The 24,581-nt window shown below is 36.8% G+C and overlaps 2 protein-coding genes across 3 annotated transcripts in view; both read left to right on the plus strand.

The window, feature by feature from the left end:
- LOC139121116 (gamma-tubulin complex component 4-like) overlaps positions 1 to 19,893 on the plus strand; it is a 32,235-nt gene extending 12,342 nt beyond the window's left edge. The window contains exons 5-15 of the mRNA XM_070685763.1: positions 6,619 to 6,814; positions 8,493 to 8,667; positions 8,993 to 9,117; positions 13,168 to 13,324; positions 13,916 to 14,041; positions 14,438 to 14,564; positions 15,051 to 15,228; positions 15,672 to 15,806; positions 16,409 to 16,522; positions 18,171 to 18,310; positions 19,620 to 19,893. Coding sequence (XP_070541864.1) covers positions 6,619 to 6,814; positions 8,493 to 8,667; positions 8,993 to 9,117; positions 13,168 to 13,324; positions 13,916 to 14,041; positions 14,438 to 14,564; positions 15,051 to 15,228; positions 15,672 to 15,806; positions 16,409 to 16,522; positions 18,171 to 18,310; positions 19,620 to 19,668 — 1,522 coding nt within the window. The 3' untranslated portion in view covers positions 19,669 to 19,893. The remainder of the gene's footprint in view (positions 1 to 6,618; positions 6,815 to 8,492; positions 8,668 to 8,992; positions 9,118 to 13,167; positions 13,325 to 13,915; positions 14,042 to 14,437; positions 14,565 to 15,050; positions 15,229 to 15,671; positions 15,807 to 16,408; positions 16,523 to 18,170; positions 18,311 to 19,619) is intronic.
- A 1,966-nt stretch (positions 19,894 to 21,859) lies between these two features.
- Positions 21,860 to 24,581, plus strand: part of LOC139121118 (arylsulfatase B-like) — a 60,717-nt gene continuing 57,995 nt past the window's right edge. For both annotated transcript variants that reach the window (XM_070685766.1, XM_070685767.1), the window contains exons 1-2: positions 21,860 to 22,495; positions 23,484 to 23,673. In XM_070685766.1, the coding sequence (XP_070541867.1) occupies positions 22,238 to 22,495; positions 23,484 to 23,673 (448 nt within the window). In that variant the 5' untranslated portion in view covers positions 21,860 to 22,237. The remainder of the gene's footprint in view (positions 22,496 to 23,483; positions 23,674 to 24,581) is intronic.

A 24,581-nucleotide genomic window follows, 5' to 3' on the forward strand; every position in this document is an offset into this window, starting at 1 on the left:
GATATCAACTCGACAGGCAAGCAGAATAAACAGCCTAAACAAGTACATCCAAACTTAAATAACCACGGAGTTGCTACCACAATCTCGCCAAATATGACCATTAGTAAATCAAGAATTCAGACCTCTATTTCGGCACTACCAAAAGCTGTGAATAACTCAACTAACTCCGAACATACATGTAATATGGATGATACTGTTAATTGTGACAAAGAATCCACGACCCACGACCATAGTATAATTAGCTGCTCAGTTTGTGAACAACCTGTAAAAGATCACCACCCTTCTATTCAATGCTCCACTTGTCTCGGCTGGTCCCACCTGATATGTGAACAACTGTCTACTGACTCACCATATGTTCAGAATGAAGAACTACAATACCAATGCATTACTTTCTGTCGTGACCAACATGGAGTATCCAGTCCTCCACAACAATGTAATTCTGTAAGTCAACAGTGTTCAAGCAAAGAAAAAAGAAGTGACCACAAAACCTATGTAAGTACTGCTACCAACACCGAACCACCTGAATACGAAAAAATCATACAGACAAAAGAAAAGAAAATTAACGAACTTGTGAAGAAGTTGGCTCATAAAGAATTTGAACTTAAAGACAAAATCCAACAAACAAGTCATACCAAGGAATACATTCTAAAACTAGAAAAGAACGTCCGAGAACTGGAAAATTCAAACCATCTCATTCAAACCGAACTGTCAACACTACAGAAAAGATTACGTCCAACAAACTCCTATCAACCTCCATTAGCTCATTCCAACGTGCCAGTCAACAACATTTCATCCTGCTACAATCAACCAGACCAACATCAATCCGATCAACACTCAAACCATACGAACCACCATTTTCAAGAATTGCCAAATATTATGAACAGACTATCTCAGCTTGAACTGCAAGTCCAATCCCTCAGAATATCAAAACTAGAAGAGGAAGTTAAGTATAACAATCATTTACATCCACGACAATATACAACCCACCATCCTTTTGCCTATGATAAACCAAATAAAGTTGGCTGTAATAATGCGCCATGTACTGTCACTACAAATACCCAAGAACTGAGAAATAGTACCAATAATGTAAAACCTGCGAGTTCTAATGATGTCAATCAGCCAAAGAGACGAAATAACAACTACAGTATGAAACCAAGGAAACCTTTAATTGTTGACATTACACCTAGCTCAAACGATATATCAACCACCAGAGAATCTGCAAATGAAGACATGTCAATGCCTACTGAACATATACAGCTGGTTCAACAATCAATTCATAAAACCAACACAACCCAGACTATTGAACAAACTCAACCTCCAATATGTAATACATTTCAGCAGCATACTATGCAGCAGGAACATCTATCAAATGACAATAGTAGTATCTATACAGCAAGACACAAGCAACCAGAACATATCCAAGATTTCTCCGACAGACAGCTGAATAAGCATTTTTTAGACCTGGGCCACAGAAAGACCAGAAGAAGAAGGAACAGAAACAGCAACAAAGTCATCCTGCCAGCATTCTATGTAACAGACCAAACATTCCAATGATCAGAAGATTACACTAGTTTCCTTCAATGTCAAAAACGTCAAAACCAATATTAACTACATTCAGAAATTACTCAAGAGCAGTCAAATACTTTGCATCCAAGAACACTGTTATATGACTTTGAGAAAGGGCTGCTTGACCGCATAAATCCTAACTTTAAATCTTTCAGCAAATCTGTTGATGACGACAACCCGCTTCCCCCAACACAACGACAACGAGGTTATGGTGGTGTGGCTATCATATGGTCAGTGGACATCGACAACCTTATAACAATTGAACCAGATGGCTCCAACAATATATGTGTGACGACAATCAACTGTCAAGACCGGATTTGTTTAATCAATATCTACATGCCTGCTAGAAGCACCACAAATTGTGAGCACCGATTCAACTCTGCACTTGACGAACTCAATGAAATCATTGAAAAGTTTTCCTACAGCTACAAGATAATTATTGCCGGTGATTTCAACGCTTCATTACATCGAATTAACCCATCCTCAAGAGATGTAAAATTCCACGAATTTTGTGAACTCAGCAATCTGCTACCTGATGATAATTACCCGACTGAAGCTACATTCAGACATGAGAATAAATATGATAACTCCCAGATTGACTACTTTCTGCAACTTAAGAACAAGAAATGTTTCAAGAACGTACACATCATTAGAGAGACGTACGATAACTTGTCCGATCATGTGCCCATTTCCACAGACATTATCATCAATGACATGGACACAAACCCTGATTCAACTCAATTACCTGCCAACCTGCACACCAATCAGGCCCCTAAGCGGATCAACTGGAAGAAAGTCAATCCTGATACTTACAGAGACAAACTAAAAACCTATCTTTCAACATGTTCACTGATGCCGTTGACTCATCGGGATATCGACAACTGTTTGAGATCCATTATTCATGCTATAACAAATGCAGCTGACGAAGCCAGTCATCAGACTTTATCAAACAACAAACCACAAAAGAAAAGAGGTATAAAAGTATGGAATACTAGTATAGCTTTGGCCATGAAAGCATCAAGAGCTGCAAATGCTGCATGGAATAAAGATATGAAACCACGACAACCAACAAATACAGCCCTTATACAAAAACAACAAGCTCGTAAGCAACTGAGAAAAACTATACGTATTGCCAATGCCATCAAAAGGGAATCCTTTTACAACAAAGTAATGGAAGCCCACAGTGAAGATAAGTCCACTTTCTACAAGTTGATTAAATTACAACGCAAAAATGGCCTGAGTAAAATCAAAGAATTATATGTCAAAGAAGAAACCTACTCTGGTGTGAACATTATTAATGGCTTTCAAACCCACTTTGAGAATTTAGCAAAACCGGTCACTTCCGAACACTTTGATGGGGATTATCTAATCCAAGTCGATAATGATTTGAAACTACTAGATGCTATGTGGAAATATCAATCTCCAAAAATCTTCAATATCACCTACGATGAGCTAATAAGACATATCAATTCACTGCCCAACAACAAAGCAGCAGACATTCATGGAATCACAGCGGAGCACCTGAAATGCGATCCAGAACTGATTGCCTCTCATCTCCTTCCCATAATCAACAAAATACTCTACACTGGTCACGTCCCGCATGTTCTCAAAACAGGTATTATCACCCCTATTCACAAAAAAGGCAAGCAAGAAAACAAGAGCGGTAGTTACCGTGGCATCACCTGTTTACCTATCATAGGCAAAATTATTGAGCGTGCAATCTTAACCAGACTAGAAAACTCCTTCATTACTCAGCAGAACCAACTACAATTTGGCTTCACGAAGAGCAAGTCAATTGACAACGCTGCCCTGATTGTCTCTGAAGTTTTCAACGAAACTAGAGATAATAAAAGTTCACTCTACTTCATCACACTTGACGCCAGTAAAGCCTTCGACGTAGTATGGCATAACTCTCTGTTCAGGAAACTCTATCAATACAACATCCCCCAAGACATTATTACTAGCATTATCCAGTTATACAACAATGCAACCTCCTGTGTTAAATGGGATGGCAAAGTGTCCAAGGAATTCACAATTCAGCAAGGTGTTCGCCAAGGTGGAATTCTGTCAGCATGCCTCTATAAAATCTTCATTAACGACTTACTAAACGATATATGCAATCTGGGAATTGGCTGCTATATTGGTTGTACTAGGTGTGCGTGCCCAACATTTGCTGATGATACCGCTCTACTTGCCGAAAAACATGATGAAGCTCAGGAAATACTCCACTGTGTCAACACCTATTCACAATATGAAAGATACACCTTCAACTTGGACAAATGCTGTGTTACACCCATTCTTCATAATAAGTCTCAAGATGACCAATTATATTTACATAAACGTGAAATACCTATCAATACGTCAACAGTTCATCTTGGTATTCAGCGCAACACTAACTCGAAAAGTGACATTGAAACCAACATTGCAACTGCCAGAAAAACAACCTACTCACTCTTTGGTGCTGGCTGCCATGGCAAAAATGGACTCAGTCCGAAGATAATCATCCAGATGTGGACCACTTACATTCTCCCCAGACTACTTTATGGTCTAGAAACAGTAAAATTGACCAGAAACGACATTGTCAAATTGGAATTAACTCAAAGACTACTTCTCAAACAAACTCTATCACTCTCAAACAATGTAGCTAATGAAGCCCTTTTCTTACTATCTGGTCTACGACCAATCGAAGCAGAACTGGACTACAGAAAACTTATTCTATTTGGAAGAATTCTACAAAATAACACCTCCACTGAATACCATTTAGCTGAAAGACAACTAGCCGTGAAAGACTTCAGAAGTAACAGTTGGTTCATTGAAATAAAATTCCTTCTACAAAAATATAAATTATCCAGTATCTACCACTACTTTAGAGCCCCGCCAAAGCTGTTCCATTGGAAAAAATTAGTCAAAGCTACAGTGAACAATTACTGGCAGTCTCAACTCCAAAATGATTCCTTAGCGAAATCAACACTAAAATATATGAACACTCAGAAGAGAATAAACAACGGTCCCCATCTGTGCTGGTCCAGTGTGGCCAACAATGTGAGAGACACTCAACGTGCCATCATCAAGACCAGATTATTAACAGGAACATACAGACTCCAATCAAACAGAGCAAAATTCAACCAGTTTACCATCGATCCCACTTGTCCACTGTGCAGCAAAAATCCAGAAACCAGAGAACACTTCATTAGTAACTGCAGTTTCTATGAAACCACCCGGAAGAAGTTTATTGACAAATTTGCGTCTCTCAATCTGCATGACATTAACATATCAGACCCAAAAGTGATTACCCAGCTTACACTTGACTGTACCGCCATTCCTGAGATCGCTGACCGGTTACCAACCCAAGCCCTACATATGATTGAACAGATCAGCAGACAGTACTGTTATAGTATCCATGTGATGAGGAATACATTCCTAAGCAGAAAACAATCCTGTGACCGGGGATTATAGAGCCTTTTGTTTATGTTTGTACCTATGTTTGTACCTATGTTTTGTTCTTGTCTTTTTAATCCTTTTTTAGAGCCGACATACAACGGCTGGAACAACCAAACTGAACTGAACTGAACATGGCGCTGAGATACATAAAAGAGCTCATATGCGTTTGTAATCTGGGGCGATCTCTTCGGTCGACTGCTGATGGTGCAGCGATCAGTTTACACCAGCCGATCGCTAACACTGTGTTTTACGGAGATCGGTCATTTTCTGTTTGTGCCCCGCGGCTGTGGAACAGGCTACCATCAAAACTCCGATGTGTTGATAATTTTAACGTTTTTAAGTCTCATTTAAAAACTTACCTTTTTAAAGAGAGTTACTTGTGTGATTTTTAACCATTTTCATTGCTCTATTTTTTATAACTGAAATGTAATGCGCCTTGAGATGTCTTTTACATGGAAGGCGTTTTTAAAGCAATAAATATTATTATTATTATTATTATTAAGCACATCAGCTTAGATTGATTCACTTAATTGAATAAACAATAACAATGATTGTTTGGCAGTTTATGCGGAACGAATATGCCACAGCACTTGGTAAATTAACCCTCAGGAACTTAGTAATCTCCTAAAGGTCAAACAAATAACAGGTTTGTATCTCATCCTAGGTCTCTCACAAAACACCATGCAGCGTTACAATTTTTTAAAATTATATGTCGGTCATTTACTAACAAATCAGTTTGTGACATAAAAAAATAGCACTTTATATCAAAGAGCACTGTGGAACAAAATGTTTTCTGATTTTTTCTCAAGTAACCGTCTTTAGCTTTACTCCTGCGGACATGTACTTCACCACTATTCTAGCATAAAACCAATGCCCTACACAATGCAGCATCTGGTTTACAATGTGTGCTGGCATTATCTTAAACAGGAGGAAAGGGACCCCTTATCTTCCTCAGAAACATGTCACCCATGTCAACATCTTTCCAAATTTATTGCCTGAATATATCTGTTGTTTGGATGTGTGTGTTTTTCATTATTTGTTTTTCTTTTTATTCTGTAAAATCATTACAGTAAAACTTGTGTACAGTGGTTACACTGGGGTTCTGGAAAAAGTGACCACTATAATATGGAGGTGGCCTTTCTATAAAGGGTGGGTGTGGCATTACTTTCAGTGTGGATGGTGTTCTAAGTGGTGAATTTAGGGAAAGATAACAGTAAATTAAATTCAATATCATGAATATGTAAAAATTGTAACATTTGCATGTAATTCTGAAACGATTGTCACAGTGATGGATATACAAAAATTGGTCAAAATAGAGTAATTTCTTGCTTTCAGTCTAAGAATTGGTTGACAGAGGTCATTCAGAGTCAAATATGCTAACCATTATACACAAGCTTTGTATCAAATTTGAGCAGTTACATGTAGCCACTGACTTCCTAAGAGAGGTGGACATTCTTAAGAGTACTTTTTACATGTAAAATGTTACAGGACTGCCACAAGGTGACGGCTATAAGGAGGTGACCACTCTTTAAGGGTGACCAATAAGACAGGTGTGAATATACATGGTGTTAACTGTCATTTCATTTGTTTGTTTGTTTTGTTTCATTTCAGGATATTGTTCACTTGTCATGGCATTCTGTACAAACAGCTGACAGCATGGATGCTGCATGGGTTGTTGCTGGATCACTACTGTGAATTCTTCATCCAGGAAAGTGTGGACAGCACGCCAGCTACCCCCAAACAGGAGGAGGATGAAATTGACCTCGGTATCGGTGGTGTTACTGGAAAACAACTCAGGGAAGCTATGGTATGAAGCAATATTCATGTTGTTTGTATTTCTTGGAAAAAATCGATGTCATCATAGTTTATAGAAAGTATCCTCAGATGACTCCTCCTTCCAAGTTTTAAACCAATCCCGATGTTGTCATTGGCGCGTATAGATTTATATATATATATATATATATATATATATATATATATATTATATATATATATATATATATATATATATATATATTTATATATATGTATGTGATCATAGGTCAAATCTCAATGTTGATAAAGATTATTCTCATACATTTTTAGTTTTGGTCGACTATTCAACCTCAAAACATAGGAATTGCTGATTTTCTTTATACTTGTAATTCTTGACAGACATTCATCACTGTGTTTGGCCTTTTTAGCAACTGATGTTTGCACAAAGTGCTGTTCCTGCATGGTTTTAGATCTTAGGAGCTCACTGACAGACAGCAACTTGAGACACTGTCAGTCTTCAAATGACCAATCACCTCTGTGAAGCCTTTGCCACCTCCCCACCAGTTCCCCCATTTTCTTGCATACTGATCCAGCCTTACAATAGAGAACAATGGGGTTAAGGGAGCATTCAATTATTATTGCCGGGGGTGGGCCGGCAAAATCCAGGGGGTGGGGGGTCACCTCAAATTTGAAAACTACAAAGGGGGGGGTCATGTATTTTTCAAACAGCTCAGAGGGGGGTCACCTAATTTTCATAAGTATCTGTCCCGTCAAAAAGCAGTTTCAGTGTTCAGAAATATTCTGGGAGATAAAGATGATTCGTTGCATGATTTCATTCTCTGAAGTTATTCACCTGTAAATCTGAACAAAAGTACAATTATCTGTTACATGAACATCTTGACTTGACAACTCTGAGGCTTGTCTTATTGTAAATCAAGCTCACTGCACTGAGGGCGATGAACAATTCCTATTACTTACATGTTAGAGATATAGCAAGTTTTGTCAGGGAAATAATTTAACAGTTACCTGTGCTGAGACTACTAGTACCATGAAAAGTTAAATGATACTTTTAGGTGAAATTCCAATATCATAATTGTTGTCCACATCTGAACTTTTAAATATCCTATTTGAATCAAGTACATTTGTATCAATTATCAAACACCTATAAAAGCACAAATTAAACTGTACTGTGACCTTTTGAAGGTCAACGTTAAGTACTTTTTCATCTACCTCATCTAGTTAACCTTGTTTATTACTCAAATCATAATGTGTCAGAAATGATGAAAGAATTATTCATATTTTCCACTGTGATTGGACATATTTATGAATTAGTGTAAAAAATGTACTGTAATTACAACGTAAATGAACTAACAGCATAAGGTGAAAAAGATCGAGTTAAAATTTAGCAGCCAATGACAAAAGGTACTCATACACTGTATTAACCTTGACCTTATCCCCCTGAATAATGGTACTACCCTCTTGTTTCCTATGGCAAAGTGAGAAAAGGTTGAATTTGGTCAAAAATTATTTCGACAAAAAAAAGAGCAGCTGTCTGAAATGGCGGATTGTCGTCAGTGGGTTGTAGGAATTGCAATGTATCAAGATTATTATTATACCATAATTCCAGTGTTGTTTTGCTCAACTCACCCTTTAATGCATTCATTGTGATTGTGTTATGCATCACTAATCAGCATATGTGCTACATATGCCTGAATGAAATCCTCTTACAGAAACTAGCCACTGAGCCCTTCACAACCAACAAGCATGAGTACCAGTCGTTTTCCCTCAGGGCACAGATGTTACCCAGTTACATACCAACTCGCCTTGCTGAAAAAGTCCTCTTCATTGGCGAGTCTGTGCAGGTCTTTGAAAACCAACAACAGGGAAATCTACTCCGACACACAGGTTTGGATTGTCATCTCCTCCTTATTGTGAGGCTTCTTTAGTACAAGCCATTGTTTTTAAAGGTATAGGCAGAGTGAAAATATGGTAATGGGAATGACAGCATTTCATCCAAATCGGGCAAATAATAAAATGTAAAAATTTTTTATTCATAAAGATAAATCTAACCAAGGTGATACATCTCAAAAGTTCCGTTGAAAATGTGTTCTAGCGTACTGTCATCCATTATTCATTAAAAGCAAAATGTCAGCATAAAGATATCTCTGAGAAACTCAAAGGAAAATAAATGGATCATTTGATGATATTTTCTCCATCTCTGCTCTTCCAGGCTCTATCCTTAAAGACAGGGAGGAGGAGTTTGCTAAAGAGTTGATCAGACTTCAACAAGAACCAGTGTTTTCTTTAATGTCATTTGAATCCGTCATTGATAAGATCAGGGCTTGTGTAGCAGAGGTAAGAAAGATGTTTTCAAGTCCAACTCTTCATCAATCATATCATAAACTGGCTATTTGGAAAATGTTGAACAGCAGCGTGTGATTATCCGATGTAACATCTGTCTTTAAGTAGGGGGATTTACTTAAATGTCAATGGGGTCATAGCCTGGAGTCAGAGGTGCCTTCACTGACATGATATTTGAACGTGTTGTCAGTCAGATCAGAAACCCAGAGTGTTTTAAGGGCGATATCGAACAGCGTGTCACTGCCCAACTCAAGACATCTTTTTTTAGTCCCCACGGACACCGTCCGGGGGGACTTATAGGTTTGGTCATGTCCGTACGTGCGTGCGTGCGTCCGTCCGTCCGTCCGTCCGTCCGTCCGTCCGTTCACGCAGATATCTCTGAGATGCCTGGAGCGATTTCATTCAAACTTGATACAAGGATTACTTCATATGGCATACAGATGCACGTCAATTTGTTTTGTGATACGATCCAATATGGCCGCCAGGCGGCCATTTTATTACGATTTTTTCATGTACAGAGCCATAACTCAGGCATGTTCCAACCGATTTTATTCAAAGTTGGTACAAGGACATTGACCAATGTCATACAGATGCACGTCAATTTGTTTTATGATACGATCCAATATGGCCGCCAGGCGGCCATTTTATTACGATTTTTTCATGTACAGAGCCATTACTCAGGCATGTTTCGACCGATTTTATTCAGAGTTGGTACAAGGACATTGACCAATGTCATAGATATGCACATCAATTTGTTTTGTGATACGATCCAATATGGCCGCCAGGCGGCCATTTTATTATGATTTTTTCATGTACAGAGCCATTACTCAGGCATGTTTTGACCGATTTTATTCAGAGTTGGTACAAGGACATTGACCAATGTCATAGATATGCATGTCAATTTGTTTTGTGATACGATCCAATATGGCCGCCAGGCGGCCATTTTATTACGATTTTTTCATGTACAGAGCCATTACTCAGGCATGTTTTGACCGATTTTATTCAGAGTTGGTACAAGGACATTGACCAATGTCATAGATATGCATGTCAATTGTTTTGTGATACGATCCAATATGGCCGCCAGGCGGCCATTTTATTACGATTTTTCATGTACAGAGCCATAACTCAGGCACGTTTCAACAGATTTTATTCAAAGTTGGTACAAGCTTATTGACAAATGTCATAGCTGTGCACGGCAATTTGTTTTGTGATACGATCCAAAATGGTCGCTGTGCAGCCATTTTATTACGATTTTTTCATGTACAGAGCCATAACTCAGGCATATCTCAACCGATTTTATTCAAAGTTGGTACAAGGACATTGATCTATGTCATACATATGCACGTCAATCTGTTTTGTGATACGATCCAATATGGCCGCCAGGCGGCCATTTTATTACGATTTTTTCATGTACAGAGCCATTTCTCAGGGATATCCGCATGTTTTGACCAATTTTATTCAAAGTTGGTACATGGACATCGACCAATGTCATAGCTATGCACATCAATCTGTTTTGTGATGCGATCCAATATGGCCGCTGTGCGACCATTTTGTTACCATGAACCATAACTCAGACATGTATCAAGCGAATTCATTCAAAAGTATTTTTATCACAGACCTAATGAAGAGGACTCTATCCTCTTTGAGGACCTGTAATCAAAATACTGATTAACAAGTGGGGACTGTGTCATCAACGATGACTTGTTTTAAGTAATCCATGTTCAAAAAATTGTCATTTAAAGGCATTATGCGACTTACCTTTTGCTCAATTTTTCCTCATTGAAACATTCAAACATCCTCCTACCAAATAAAAATAAAAATCAGTGGTCGCCATGCAAAGTTTGGTGCTAGATTACAAATTACTCAATATTTACCATATGTGAAATTCAAAATGGTTTCCATCTCTGTGTTAACTTTACCTAATTGGGGAAAAATGATATCTTCAGTTTTCAAAAAACTACAATGCTTGAAATTTGGTCTACCCCAAGAGCTTCAAAATGAGCCCCCACAAGTGGTAAATCAGAACACAATGGTAAAACTTCAATAGTCTGAATATCTGTCCCTGAGGCGTGTTGTACCTTAGGTCAGTCTACCAAAAGCTCTGCAGTTGTTAAGCTCATTCTACTATAGTACAGAATTATTTTAATATAAGCTGGAAACCACAGTATTTATCCATCTTAATTTCCTTGGTGATCATAATTACAAAATGAAATCCAATAATATATCACCAAACCTCATTAAAGCTGATCGAGCAGCTTGCTACATCATCACCACAGCAGCAAGGATTATAAAACATGCTGTTTGATGCACGCATTGCGCTGTACTCAGCTGTACTCACCGTAAAAATAAAACCAGGGATTTGCAACTGACAACAGAAAAATGAATACTGGTGTTGGGCATTGAAAAATTGTAACATTATCATATAGTACATGTATTAAGCTCTCAATGATTTTGGAATTGAATTTTTCAACAGAGGGATGCAAAAGGGATGATTTTCACCAAGTTTGTGAAGTTTTGCCGATATGGAATTTGAAGGGATAGATGTTAAAGGATGTTGTTTGATCATTATGATGATGACCATATTTTTTATTAGATATATTGTGAAATTAAATCCTCCATATACAAAAATCATAAAATTTAATGGAGCAAAAGCTACATACTTAAACAAAGAATGGATAAAGATGGATTAATACATTTCAGGTACAACAATTTTAATTGTCGTGGCAAAGGAAACAGAATGTGTAGTTCAAATTTTTCATATAAAATTTACTCAGAAATCAACTAAAACATTCAGTCATCATGTGGTTTGATGAGGGCATGCATGTAAACAAAACTTAAACGTGTCTATAAATTTGTTTGAAATACATATTAGTGAGAATGGATTCAGCATTTCAGCCAGTCTATAAAGAGAGAGAAGTGTGTACATGTCAAATACTTCTAAATGGAAAATAAATATGATAATATGGGGATTTTTTTATCCACATTTTGATGTCAGATATTTATTTTCAAAACAAAGATCAGTTTAGAAACTTGATGGTAGTGAACGTAGTTACTCGGTCACCCCAATATTTTTATTCTCCTAAACTTAAAAGGTCAAGGCACTTGCTTCAGAAAACTTGTTTTGAAATTTAATTATAACAGTCAAATTGAATAAAAAGAACCAGCAAATGCACACCATATCCCCACACATCTCACCTCTGTTGATTTATGTTTCAAGCAGGGACATTTTCTTTAACTTCTGGGCAAGATTGTGTTTTTTTTTACTTATAGGGTCAATGGGTGTACTTTTATTTATTTTATTTATTTTTTATTTGGCTTTATTTAATGAGGGTAGCCTGGTAAATTCTAGAGAGAGTTTATCTCCCCCAGGGCCCTCGAAATTACAACAATTACTTGTATTTATAACCATTTTATTTTGTGTGCAACAATTTCTTACTAATTCAAGATCATCATTCAGAGTTTTTACAAGTTCTGCCAGATTCTTTCTTTTGCCATAATTGTAGAATAATCGGCATATATTTTAATGGTGTTGTTGACAGCTTAAGGTAAATCATCCAGAAACAATATGAAAAAAATGGGCCCAAGTATACTAACTTGAGGAACCCCAGTAGATATTGGTGAAGTGTCAGAAATTTTATTTTGAAAACAGACAACTTGTTTCCTTTTTGACAGCTGTGAAATAAACCAATTTATGGATGTTATATCACAATTGTAGATTTCAAGCTTTTTAAGAAGTACATCATGATTCACCAGGTCTATTGCCTTGCGTAAATCTAAAAACTTACACCATTTAGATCACCATACCAATGTACTTTATTGCTTAATGATGATATTTCAGCGTACAGACAATATGAATTGTCATTGTAGATTCTAGTTATCATGAGTAAAGTCCAGTTGTCAACAATAATATTGAACATAATAGGCATTTTGACACAATTTTAAGAGTAAAACAATATGTATTTCGTACATAACAAAGAAGGGAAAACGCATTGAAAGTAACAGCTACATTAGCTTCAAAAGACTATCTCATTCCTCGCTTTCCAGCACTTGTGGAAACTTGTCGTTGAAGAATCAGAACTCATTGGTAATTTGAGAATTCTGAAGGACTTCTTCTTGCTAGGCCGTGGTGAGCTCTTCCTTGCATTCATAGATCAAGCTAAAGGGTTGTTGAAGCTGCCTCCGACAGTTACAACAGAGCATGGTAAGACCTTTGTTGGCTTGTTCAGTCTTATCTAATCTTCATGTTGAGCTGTTGTATTTCCATCAAAGCTTAACACTCAACTTCATGTGAATATTTCCATACATGATGTGTTTCCTGTTACATTTCGCATATTAATGAGAAATTTCCCCTCAGAGGGTTACCAACATCATGGGTAACAACATCCTCGGCATACCAATCAAAAGTGTTGGGTAGAACCATCATGCCCTGATGAGAGGGTTTACTTTCAGGAAAGAAAGTGAAAGTCAAAGGTTTCACAGTTGTACATACTGTTTAGCTCACCTGCAAAATAGTGCATCCAATCTTTCTTACAGTTGTAATCTGCTTGCCATAAGGTATCTCTCTTCATATAAGGAGAACCATTCCCTTTTGGATAATGTTGAATTATAATAACAGCTCAGCTTGAATGCAGCACTCTTTAGTCATGCCTGCGTTTCTCTTCCGAAATGCAAGTTTGCTGATATTTCCTGTATTTTCAGCAGTGATTTGGAAAATATATAGACTCAAAGAAATGAAATCATACTTGGTATTTATAATTACGATAATGCATTCCAATTTTTTGTTTTTTGTCAGATGTTAACGCAGCTTTCAAGCAAGCGGCTCGGAAAGTACTCCTGGAGGATGACACATTCCTGTCTAAATTTAGAATGTCAATGGATCATAAGACAACAACAACAACAACAAAACCAACTTCAAAGAGTAAGTGTACAGTTTGATTTTTGCGTAAAAGTCCATGGACCAAAAATCTGCAATATTTCTGAATGTTTTTGAATTCAAATCATAAAGCTTGAAGAATTAATTTCATACATGCCTTTCCAGTCATTTAATGAAGACATGTTGAATAACAATAAATTCTATTATATCTCAGCAAACCAGTAGTTTGATATCCTGATGATGTCTCAAACGTCAAATTTGTGAAATTAAACCCTTTTGAATAATTAAGAACTACACTTTTCTTTAGAAGCCTAGACATTTTTTCTTGTTTTAGGTTATAGTTTTTTCTTTCTTCGGAATAAACAGTCCTAATTTGAAATAAAGTGTTTACTCATATCACACCTTGTAAATCTAATCAAGTACATGTCTATAATTTGTCAGAAGCTGAGTCTGAAGCTGGTGTGCCTATGAAGCCTGCTGGTACAGAGAGTGGCTGGCATTGTCTGGGATTGGTTTATACCGTAGAATGGCCCTTGCATATTCTGTTCACCAAGTCTGTCCTGGAAAAGTAAGTCATCGACTGTTCTGTTTTCAGATGTTGTCCCCCTTCTTATTTATTTCCAAGTAAAGGCAGAATTCTATCTCATTGGTATCTACACCAAGACAAATTTGTGTTGAATCTATGAAAAACTGTTTGTTTTTTTCTGTGACATAATTTTTAGGACATCTCGCAAACAATGTCGGATGCTATACATTACTTATAATAGCAGTGCCTGTATCTGCCTCCATAATTTTTGTTTTTCATAATTAAAGCTTGTGATAATGGTCAGTGTCTTACCATGGTATGTGTTTCTGAAACAGACATTGATATTATTGTCAGGCAGGGCACAGAGTGAATTTCTAGTTAAATGCTAGAAGAGTGTCTTCTTGTGTTACCACAAGCAAATGTGCAAAAAGGTAAAAAGTTATGAAAGGCATCTCTTTTCTTGTGTGTCATGAAATTAGGTGATTACATTTTACAATGTCAATGACTAGATACTGATCCTTCTCACAGATACAACACCATGTTTAAATTTCTCCTGAATGTGAAGAGGGTTCAGTTAGACCTTCAGCATTGCTGGGCTGTACAGATGCAGCGAAAGGGCCAGAAACTGGATGAGACACTCGGCAACATCTTCCATCTCAGGAGACACATGGCCTTTCTTGTGGACAACTTGCAGTATTATCTGTTGGTATGCAAGTTACATCATTGTTTACTGAATAATTGAACCTGTTGAGCATGCCTTTCTGTAATCCCTAAAATTTCTAATGAATAACAAACCTGCCATGTTCACTGACTCTGATATTCTATACTCAGGTCTGTATTTCAAGGAATTCAATCTTGGCCAATATCATCTGTTGCAAACATTACTTAAACTACATGTATTCTTTGTTTTTATCATACATTTAAAGATTTGTTGTTTCTGTTCATACAAATTGATAATATCCTTCAATAATCAAGTCATATAATAATGCAGATGAGGCAGAAATCCTTGCTCAACCATATAGATGTTTATTTTGTAAATCAACTTGAAAATGATACTCAACACGCTTGTAACTTGAAAATGTGCTGTGTAGATAGTTTCAGATTATTATAAATCCAATTTACTCAAATTTCAACATCCATATCTGACAGGTGGATGTGTTAGAGACTCAGTTCACACAGCTTGTTGAGAAGATCGACTCCACCAGAGATTTTGAAACCATCCGTCTAGCTCATGATCAGTTCCTGACGTCACTGCTGGGACAGTCATTTCTGCACATGAAACCTGTGAGTTATTAAATAAATTGCATTTTCAGTCATGTTCAGAAGGAAGTCAAGTAATACTTCCATATGCTGTACAAAGTTAATCTGTCGTGACATAGTATGCACATTGACAATAAAATTCTTAATCTTTTGCCCATGTTTTTGCCCAATTAATTTTTTAACTTTTATTTTTTCAAATAATCAAGAATAAAATCAGGAGTCACTATGCAAATTGTGATTAGAGATTCATGATCTAAAATTTCCGTGCATTTGAAATTCAGAATGGCTGCCATTCTCTGTATTAACTCTGTTGGAAAAAGTTGATTTTCAATTTTGACCAAGAAACAATTATGGTTGAAGCCTAATTTACTTTACAAATTGTAAAATGAGCTCATATAAGCTGCAGACTAGAAAGCAATAATATGATTTTAAGAGTTGGAATCTCAGTCTGTGTAAGTGGTGCCACAATCACCATATAGTAACAATATCTTTGGGCCAAACCATGGTTGTGAAAGGGTGTAGTGAAAGATATTCAGGAAATTTGAAAAGCAAAGCTTTTATCTTCAATGATCATGATTACAACATCTTTCACATATTATTTTTCCTTTCTTGTTCAATTTTTTCAGGTTGCCCACTGTTTGAAGGAAATCTTAGATATCTGTCAGTCGTTTTGTACATTGCTGACACAGACACACGCCTTGACAGAGAGAGAAATTTCACAGGTGGACAAATTAGCTCAGGTGAACTGCTAACAATCTCCCCTTACATACCTTCTCCTATCAGCTACTAACTACCGTTATACCACTCTCCGCCTCGTGCTCATTGTTCTAACCATGCTCTCTAATTTCCATAACCGAATATTTTATTATATACCACCTGGCTTTCTTTTGTTTAAAAAGTGTCCGATTTACAAGTTCTTTTGTTTTACTAGTAAATCGGACAGTTCTTTTGTTAAAAACTGTCCGGTTTACTAGTAAATCGGACACTTTTAAACAAAAGAACTTGTAAAATGGACACTTTTCAAACAAAAGAAAGTCACGTGGCGACAAGTAAAAAACAAAACAAATGCGAGACATTATACCAGGAGAAATTTATTTCACCATTAAGTACAGAGTAAAGACACTTTAAAAGAATCACCGGACTGAATTAATTTTGCACGACTGTACATCTCAAAATCAATTACAGGTCACCGTGAAATAACGGTATTGATTGCAAATATCACTTCTGTGTTAAGGTTATTGTTATCACGATCATTCGAAGCTGAAATTAAGACTTCAAAGTCAGTTGTCAACACTGAATGTGGAGATTTCAGTCGCCTTTGGTAAAGTTAAATCTAGCTACAGGCAAACACACACGCAGTACCACAGTCATTGACGATCTACACGTATTTTTTTTGTACTTGCAGTTTCTGTTGCGCCTTTCTCTGATGTGGCTGTGTAGCTTGGTCTTCCGATTGTGGCCGTTAGCACTTGCGTGACAGGGGGATCTTTCTTTTCCATCTTTGGCTTTGGTAGTTGAAGTGCACCGGATACAGCTTTCATTTGTACTTCATCCGCCATATCGATATACGTAGAGCGACTCGGCAATTGCGTGTATGCTGCTCAAAGTTTTCGACCCAAATGAGCAAAGCGTGACTCTAACGTCGATCTGCAAACACCTTTTCACTTCATTCGACCAACCAATCAATCAAACATAATTCATACAATTCAAATCAAACCAGGTGCTCAACCACGTCATCGCACTACAATAGCAACACATGTCAATTTTGTTTTATCCAATCATTGGTTATTTTTTTTATACTTTCGTTCAACAAGGTGTCAAAACTTGTCAATGTTTTCCTGCCAAAGTTTCAACTTGCACTGCACTAAAATTACAAATAAAATCTTTCGGCGTGCAAACAAGGCTCTAAAACTCGGCAAATTCGTGGTATAACACGGTCAGCGAACTCGTAGTCGGCGGTTTACGGAATTTAACGGTACAGTTTGCCATAAAACTCCTCGGCCCTGCGGGCCTCGGAGTTTTACTGGCAAACTGTACCGTTAAATTCCGTAAACCGCCTCCTACTCGTCCGCTTACCTATAGGTATACACTGCTCATAGCCTGTGCAGCAGGCTGTCAAAGGTGACTGCAAGCAGCTTGCTACTACGCATGTGTCACTGCAATAAAATAATAATTTTTTCGTTGACTGCATAGTAACCACCATGGCAATCCCACAGTGGGTGTGAGTGTGTCATCACACACTACAGCACCAGCTGCAATATTTTTTACTTGGTCAATATTGGCAATCAATAAAGTTAGCATATCAATAAAGTTACGTACAGAACAAAGTATAAAAATGTGAATAAGTACAAATGTACATTAATTTAAACTATTTTTTCTTTTTTTCAGAATTTCAAGAGACAGTCTTCCCTGTTGTTCACGATATTATCAAGTGTCCGTAGTCATGAGTCCAGCCCATACCTGGCCCAGCTGATGTTGAGAATTGACTTCAATAAATACTACAGTCAAACTGGAGGTGTTTTAACCGGGTAAGGATGACCGATGACTTCACTAGAACGCTCAAATATTCATTTACTCCGTCGATCATTCATTGATTGATTCACTCTCTCACTCACTCATTCATTCACATTTTCATTTGTTCACGCGTATTCTTTGGATATGCAAACCGGTCACAAGAACTAATCATCTTACAAACATACAACACACAAATAAGTAACTTTAAGTACGATTGTAAAAGTTACAGTATATGAAAATGAACAATAAAAGTAGCAACTCAGGTTCAAAGGTCAATTGTAGCAATTTTTTTCTTTCAAATTTTAAACCCCTGACATGTGGTCTTTCTTTTGGCGAAAAGTAGGGTCACATTATACCAGGACATTCCTGAAATACTAATAAAATGGCAAACTATCAGCTACTCTGCGTTTCATCAATTTTGTTTCGTCTTAACAGTCCCTGATCACTGACCATGATTTATATCTTTGATAAACCTTAAGGGATTATATAAATTCTTCCCAGAATAGTGTGCATGCGCTGTCTTCAATGCAATGCTGAACGTACTCAACTTGGATACCATATGTACCAGTGCAATGGCAAACATGACTGACATCAAGCAGACCAATGCCAACACTCGCACTCGGGCTCACTACCTTTGAAAACAAGTGCGGGCCACAATTTCTTCTATTCAGTCACTGAACTTACTCTGTCTCCTTCTTTGGCATTTTCCATCAAGAGAGTAAACTTTTACAGTGTTTTTCATTGTCTTGTTTTGATGTTGATTTCTAAATGTCCATAATTATTTTTGAGTCTGCAGAACACGTCGTTGCATCCTTTTTATTCTGGAGTAGAACCATTGACTCTGTGTCATGCGGACAACAGACTGCACACTATACATGATTGAGGAACTGTGCATGAGCTTAACCCTTTCAGTGCTGTAATTTTTTCCCGCCAAGATTTTAGTGCAACATTTTACCAATTTTTATGAATTTTTCTTTAATTTGTTTTAAAATTTTGGACAAAAGGAACACCAAATTTCATTAGCATAAGCTTTTTCTCAAAATTTTGGCAAAAATCTGGAGAAAAATTGATTGGGAAGGTATCGAAAATTGACTTTGGCGCTCAAGGGGTTAACAACAGTGTCCTTCGTAGTTGTCAAAGAATTAGTATTTATGCATAATTTCTGTTGTCACTTTAGATTTTTTCCACATATAACACACACGAATATTTTGTGCAGATTTAACCAAATGTGCACTGTGCAACATATCTGCTCATTCAGTCTCAGATATTTGAACATGCCAAAGCAAAAAAAATCACCAGCTTTTATCTGCCTATGTCGTACAGTGGCGGATCAACTGCAGGAGCTCTGCCATATGGTGCCAGTGGATACTGATATTTTCCTGAGCCAATTCCTGCCCTCCCACCCTATATTACCATGGAAATCTGCTGTCGGTGACGAAAGTCTTCAGAAGATGGAAGGGAGAATGATGAGGGAAAAGAAAAACTCAAAGGAATGTTTACGTATCTCTGTTTTGCATAGAGCTAAATGTGTATCAATTGATTGATAAATGCTGTAGGGATTTAAATCATAAATCATTAAAACATCTTTTTACCAATATGATAGTTTCTATGGAGTTTTTTGTTTACTAGTAACATATTTTAGTTTGCTTTGATATATATTTCTTAATTTTTGTGGTATCCTATTTGGTAGTGTGTGTGCCTTCTAAGCCTTGTGTCAGTGAGTTGACTCAAGTATACTACCCTAGATCAAGTCCTACTCATACTAATTGTCTAGGAGAAGGTCTATAATCGGACTCACTGATAACACCTTCAAGACGCGCTTCACTAATCACATGCAATCGTTCCGTAATGAAAGATACCGGCACTTTACCGAGCTCTCCAAGCACGTCTGGTCCCTCAAACGAAAGAACCAGGTCTTTGACATTTCGTGGTTAATTATTGACAAAGCATCAAGTTACTCTAACATAAGCAAGCGATGTAATCTTTGTATATCAGAAAAACTACACATTATCAGTGTTGACAAATCTATACTGTTAAACAAACACTCATAGCTGGTTTCAAAATGTTGCTACTAAACCAAATATTATTTATCCAATTTTAACACCACCTACAAATAGAATGGTATGCCCCGATCATACCAGAGGGTCCTCGATCTTCAATGATGATGATGATTAAATATTTAAAAATGAATAACAATAAAAATATATTTGGACTCAGTAAATTTGTTGTTGTTATTATTATTGTTGTCGTTGTTGATGGTATTTGCAGAAAAGACAAAATATGTGCTGCTAAATTCAACAGCCTTATGATTAAATATTTAAAAATGAAGAAAAATAAAAATATATTTGGAGTCAGTAAATTTGTTGTTGTTGTTGTTGTTGTTGTTATTGTTGTCGTTGTTGATAGTATTTGCAGAAAAGAACAAAGTATACGTTGCAAAATTCAACACAGCTAGTATTGAATTTTGCAGCGCATATGTATAGTTAGGCTGTGTTGAATTTGCAGCGCATACTTTGTTCTTTTCTGCAAATACTATCAACAACGACAACAATAATAACAAAAACAACAACTACAAATTTACTGAGTCCAAATATATTTTTATTTTTCTTCATTTTTAAATATTTAATCATCATCATCATCATCGGAGAGCGAGGACCCGGCCTTATGATCATACATATATAAGACTGTCGAGCTAAGAATCATTTTACTACTTTTTCTGTCTGATGATTGCAGGATGCATAAAACTTAAGTAACACATATCATTACTTTGTACTTGAAGTAATTTTATATTATTATATATATATATATATATATATATATATATATATATATATATATATATATATATATATATATATATATATATATATATATATATATATATATACCGGTGTATATATATACATATGTATATGTATAACCACGATGTTGCCACTGCAGGTATGTTGTAATGGCAATTCTATACCATGCAGTGATTGTAATAAGTGGCAAGTTGAACTTTCAACCATATGAAATACCATTTAGTTTGTTTAAAGTGCGGAATGGCTACCAAATGGGCACTATAAACAGTGCTCATTAAAACACAATGGACAGAAAACAGATTTGTGTAAGGGGAATGTTGTCATGACAGACACAACGTGACAGAAGATCAGTGAGTGAATCCCATCCTGTGTCTGGTTGTAATTGGCTCGTTGTTTTAGGACTCCTCCATGAATCGACGATAGAACCATACTCCCTAGGTTGGTGGTTGATTATAGTAAGAAGTAGATTAACACAGTACACTGCATTGCAGTCCTGTCTCATGACAACCTTTGTGTTCAATACTATTGTTTTTTATGACGTGAAAGTTGGGCCGCCGTGGAGGAAAATGGGGTTAAGAAGATTAAATTTATCGCCAGATAAGGGAGACTTAAATCATTTTAATGTGCAGCAGACAAATATGTTGCATGAAGACGCTGCATGTTGCCTATGATGCATTTTGCAAAATCACGTTAGCCATTTTTTCAATTTTTCAGTAAAAAGTTTACAGCACTGTATTATATTATATTATATTTTATTATATGGCCTATATATTTATTATATAATATTGTACAGCTTATGTTGCCTAACTTAAATAAATCCATTTTATTTTTATAAACATGGGAAGTAGGCCGCTAAAGCCTTAAAAGTGCGGCGCGCTTCATATAAACAGAAACGTCAAATTAACCCGAGAAAGTTTAATCAGGCGACTGAAATGTGACTCTCTAGCAAGACATAATCCGATGGCGATTTGGTGGAAGCGCGTATGCGCATAGCGAGTTGTGAATTTGTGTCACAGATGGTCTTGCCTAAACAAAGTTTGAAATCCTATCCATCCTACCAGACTAGACGTTGGCACGTTAAGTTATGCGGGGGCGTTCGTGTTCAGGTATTCGGAATATAAAATTCAAACATCTATCAAAATGCAACTACCGGCTCTACTCTTGTCTATTTTGGGTCTCTACCTGCCTACGTCAGTCGCGGAGTTACCCAAAAAGCCTAACATCATCTACATTCTCGCAGACGATCTTGGATATTTCGATGTCAGCTACCGAAACGGCTCGGTTGTGAAGACGCCAAATATTGAAAGTTTAGCCAACGATGGAGTGAAGCTGGAAAGATTCTACGCACAGCCATCATGTATGCCGTCCAGAAGTTGTCTGATGATGGGACGATATCAGGTAGGGTTTCCACGAACATCATGCACCGTTGAATCGTTATGATAAAGTACAGTTTGGGCGCGTATCTTTGATTCGTAGGCTGGTTCTTTGGAAATGCAAACAGTCGGCTGTGTTTTCATAATTCGGACGGACATAACATAGAGAATGCAATGAATAACAAATGTGGTAAATATTATCAGGTGATTGGTGACATCCGAATGCATCACGGTCGAACATAAACCACTCAAAAACTACTTTATCGGCAACTCCCAAAAGACCTATCGACAAAAAAGCGACGCCATTTCAAGTTATATACCGACAAACTTTATCACAAACAAAAAAGTCCAGCTATAAATATGATCACTATTATTTAATGTTTTTTATTATTTTGAGTGAAATTATTACATGCTTATTTTCAATTATCGAATTAAAAATGATAAGACATTGAACGAATGTTATTTGATTTTTCCAAATAGAGATAAAATAGAGCGTAGCTCCCTCTTTGAATTTCTAACATCATTCAATTTCAGGTAACGTGCATCTCTACTCCAAACATCTGCACTTTGATCTTTATTGATGCATTACACAGTTTAAATTTTCCGTGAACAACAAATATCCATTTTAGCATGATTATTTCACGCCCCATTCCGTTTTTTCACAAAAAGAACACCAATATATATGCACGTCAACCATTACGAGTCCTCTCTGTGGATAAACTGTATAACCGAAGAGTCCTCGAGATTTTAACATTCATAGTATGATGTACGAAGTTCGCCTTTGGGATTAATTTTCATAGGCTTCATTGACATTTAATCATTCAAAAGTTCGGTGAAAATTGAACGATTTGGGTTTTTTTTACAAGACACCGTTCACAAGTCCGAACAAAACGAGGCGGCATTTTACTAATAGATAGCAATAGACGCCGCGGCAACTCTACCAATCCATCACTTGGCTTGTGAAGTACGGACGTGCCAATCATCATCAATGAAATATCGACAATTCTTTACAGATTCACACTGGTTTCGACTACACTTGTCTCAACGGCGAGAGGGTCAGGTTCTGTATGGCGCCAGACACGGTGACCTTGCCTGGAATGTTGAAGAGATACGGCTACAGAACCGCAATGATTGGAAAATGGCATTTGGGACATGAGCGTAAAGAGTGTGTCCCTACATACAAAGGATTTGACAGTTTCTTTGGTAAGTAAACGACTGCCACTCGACATTGTTTTTTGCAAAATAACATATTACCTTACATGTAAATAAGCACATTTAAAATTAAAATTTTAAACTTTTCCTTTGGAAATCTTGAATAAATGTCTTTCAAATAAGGATCACTTATTTAGCATGTAGAAGAGTAAATCTTCTCAAATTTGTTCATATTTTAAATTCCAAACAATAAAAAGAACTTGGCGTAAAATACAACGAAATTATCTTTAAAACACATATTTATCACGTAATGGTATAACTTGATCGTATGAAGTATTTCACGGCAAAAAAGACGTAAAAGCTGGCCTTGCACAATTTTGAAGCGAAGAGGTTAAAGTGCATGTAGGTAATTTTGAAACAAATGTTGGGAAATATTCCAACAGTTGCCTGCACACCTCCGAAAAACGGGTTGCTTTCGAGCCTCATGGTATTATGAAATGGCACGGTGACACTCCGCAGGATACAGTAGAAATTTTAAATACGCTTCATTGAGTTGAATAAGATACAAGATAAATACAGACATTTCGAAATCAGGGTTCACAAATATGGAAACAAGGACGGTTACTCAAAATAACGCCCAGAGGGACGAGAAACTCACACGACTGGCCTATGAACCAACAATTTTTTGAAATCATGAAGGGAAGTGGGATAGCTGATAGCTTAACCCGCAGTTCTTTAGTTTGAGAATCGCGTTGACCAGCGTTGTCTCTGCTTGATATATTCATTGTGTAAGTCAAAATTGAAAAGTGAGTTTTCACACTCACTGATTGTCCTCATAATACAATATTCGTGCAATTAAATTGGTTATTTTATCCCGAACTTTGATAAATAGGTTACAGGTAAACTAAAAACATAACTTCCATCAATCTAATTCAACACAGGGAGATCATATCCCGGAG

This window comes from Ptychodera flava, chromosome 21, assembly GCF_041260155.1.
Source record: "Ptychodera flava strain L36383 chromosome 21, AS_Pfla_20210202, whole genome shotgun sequence".
In the NCBI taxonomy this organism is placed as follows: domain Eukaryota; kingdom Metazoa; phylum Hemichordata; class Enteropneusta; family Ptychoderidae; genus Ptychodera; species Ptychodera flava.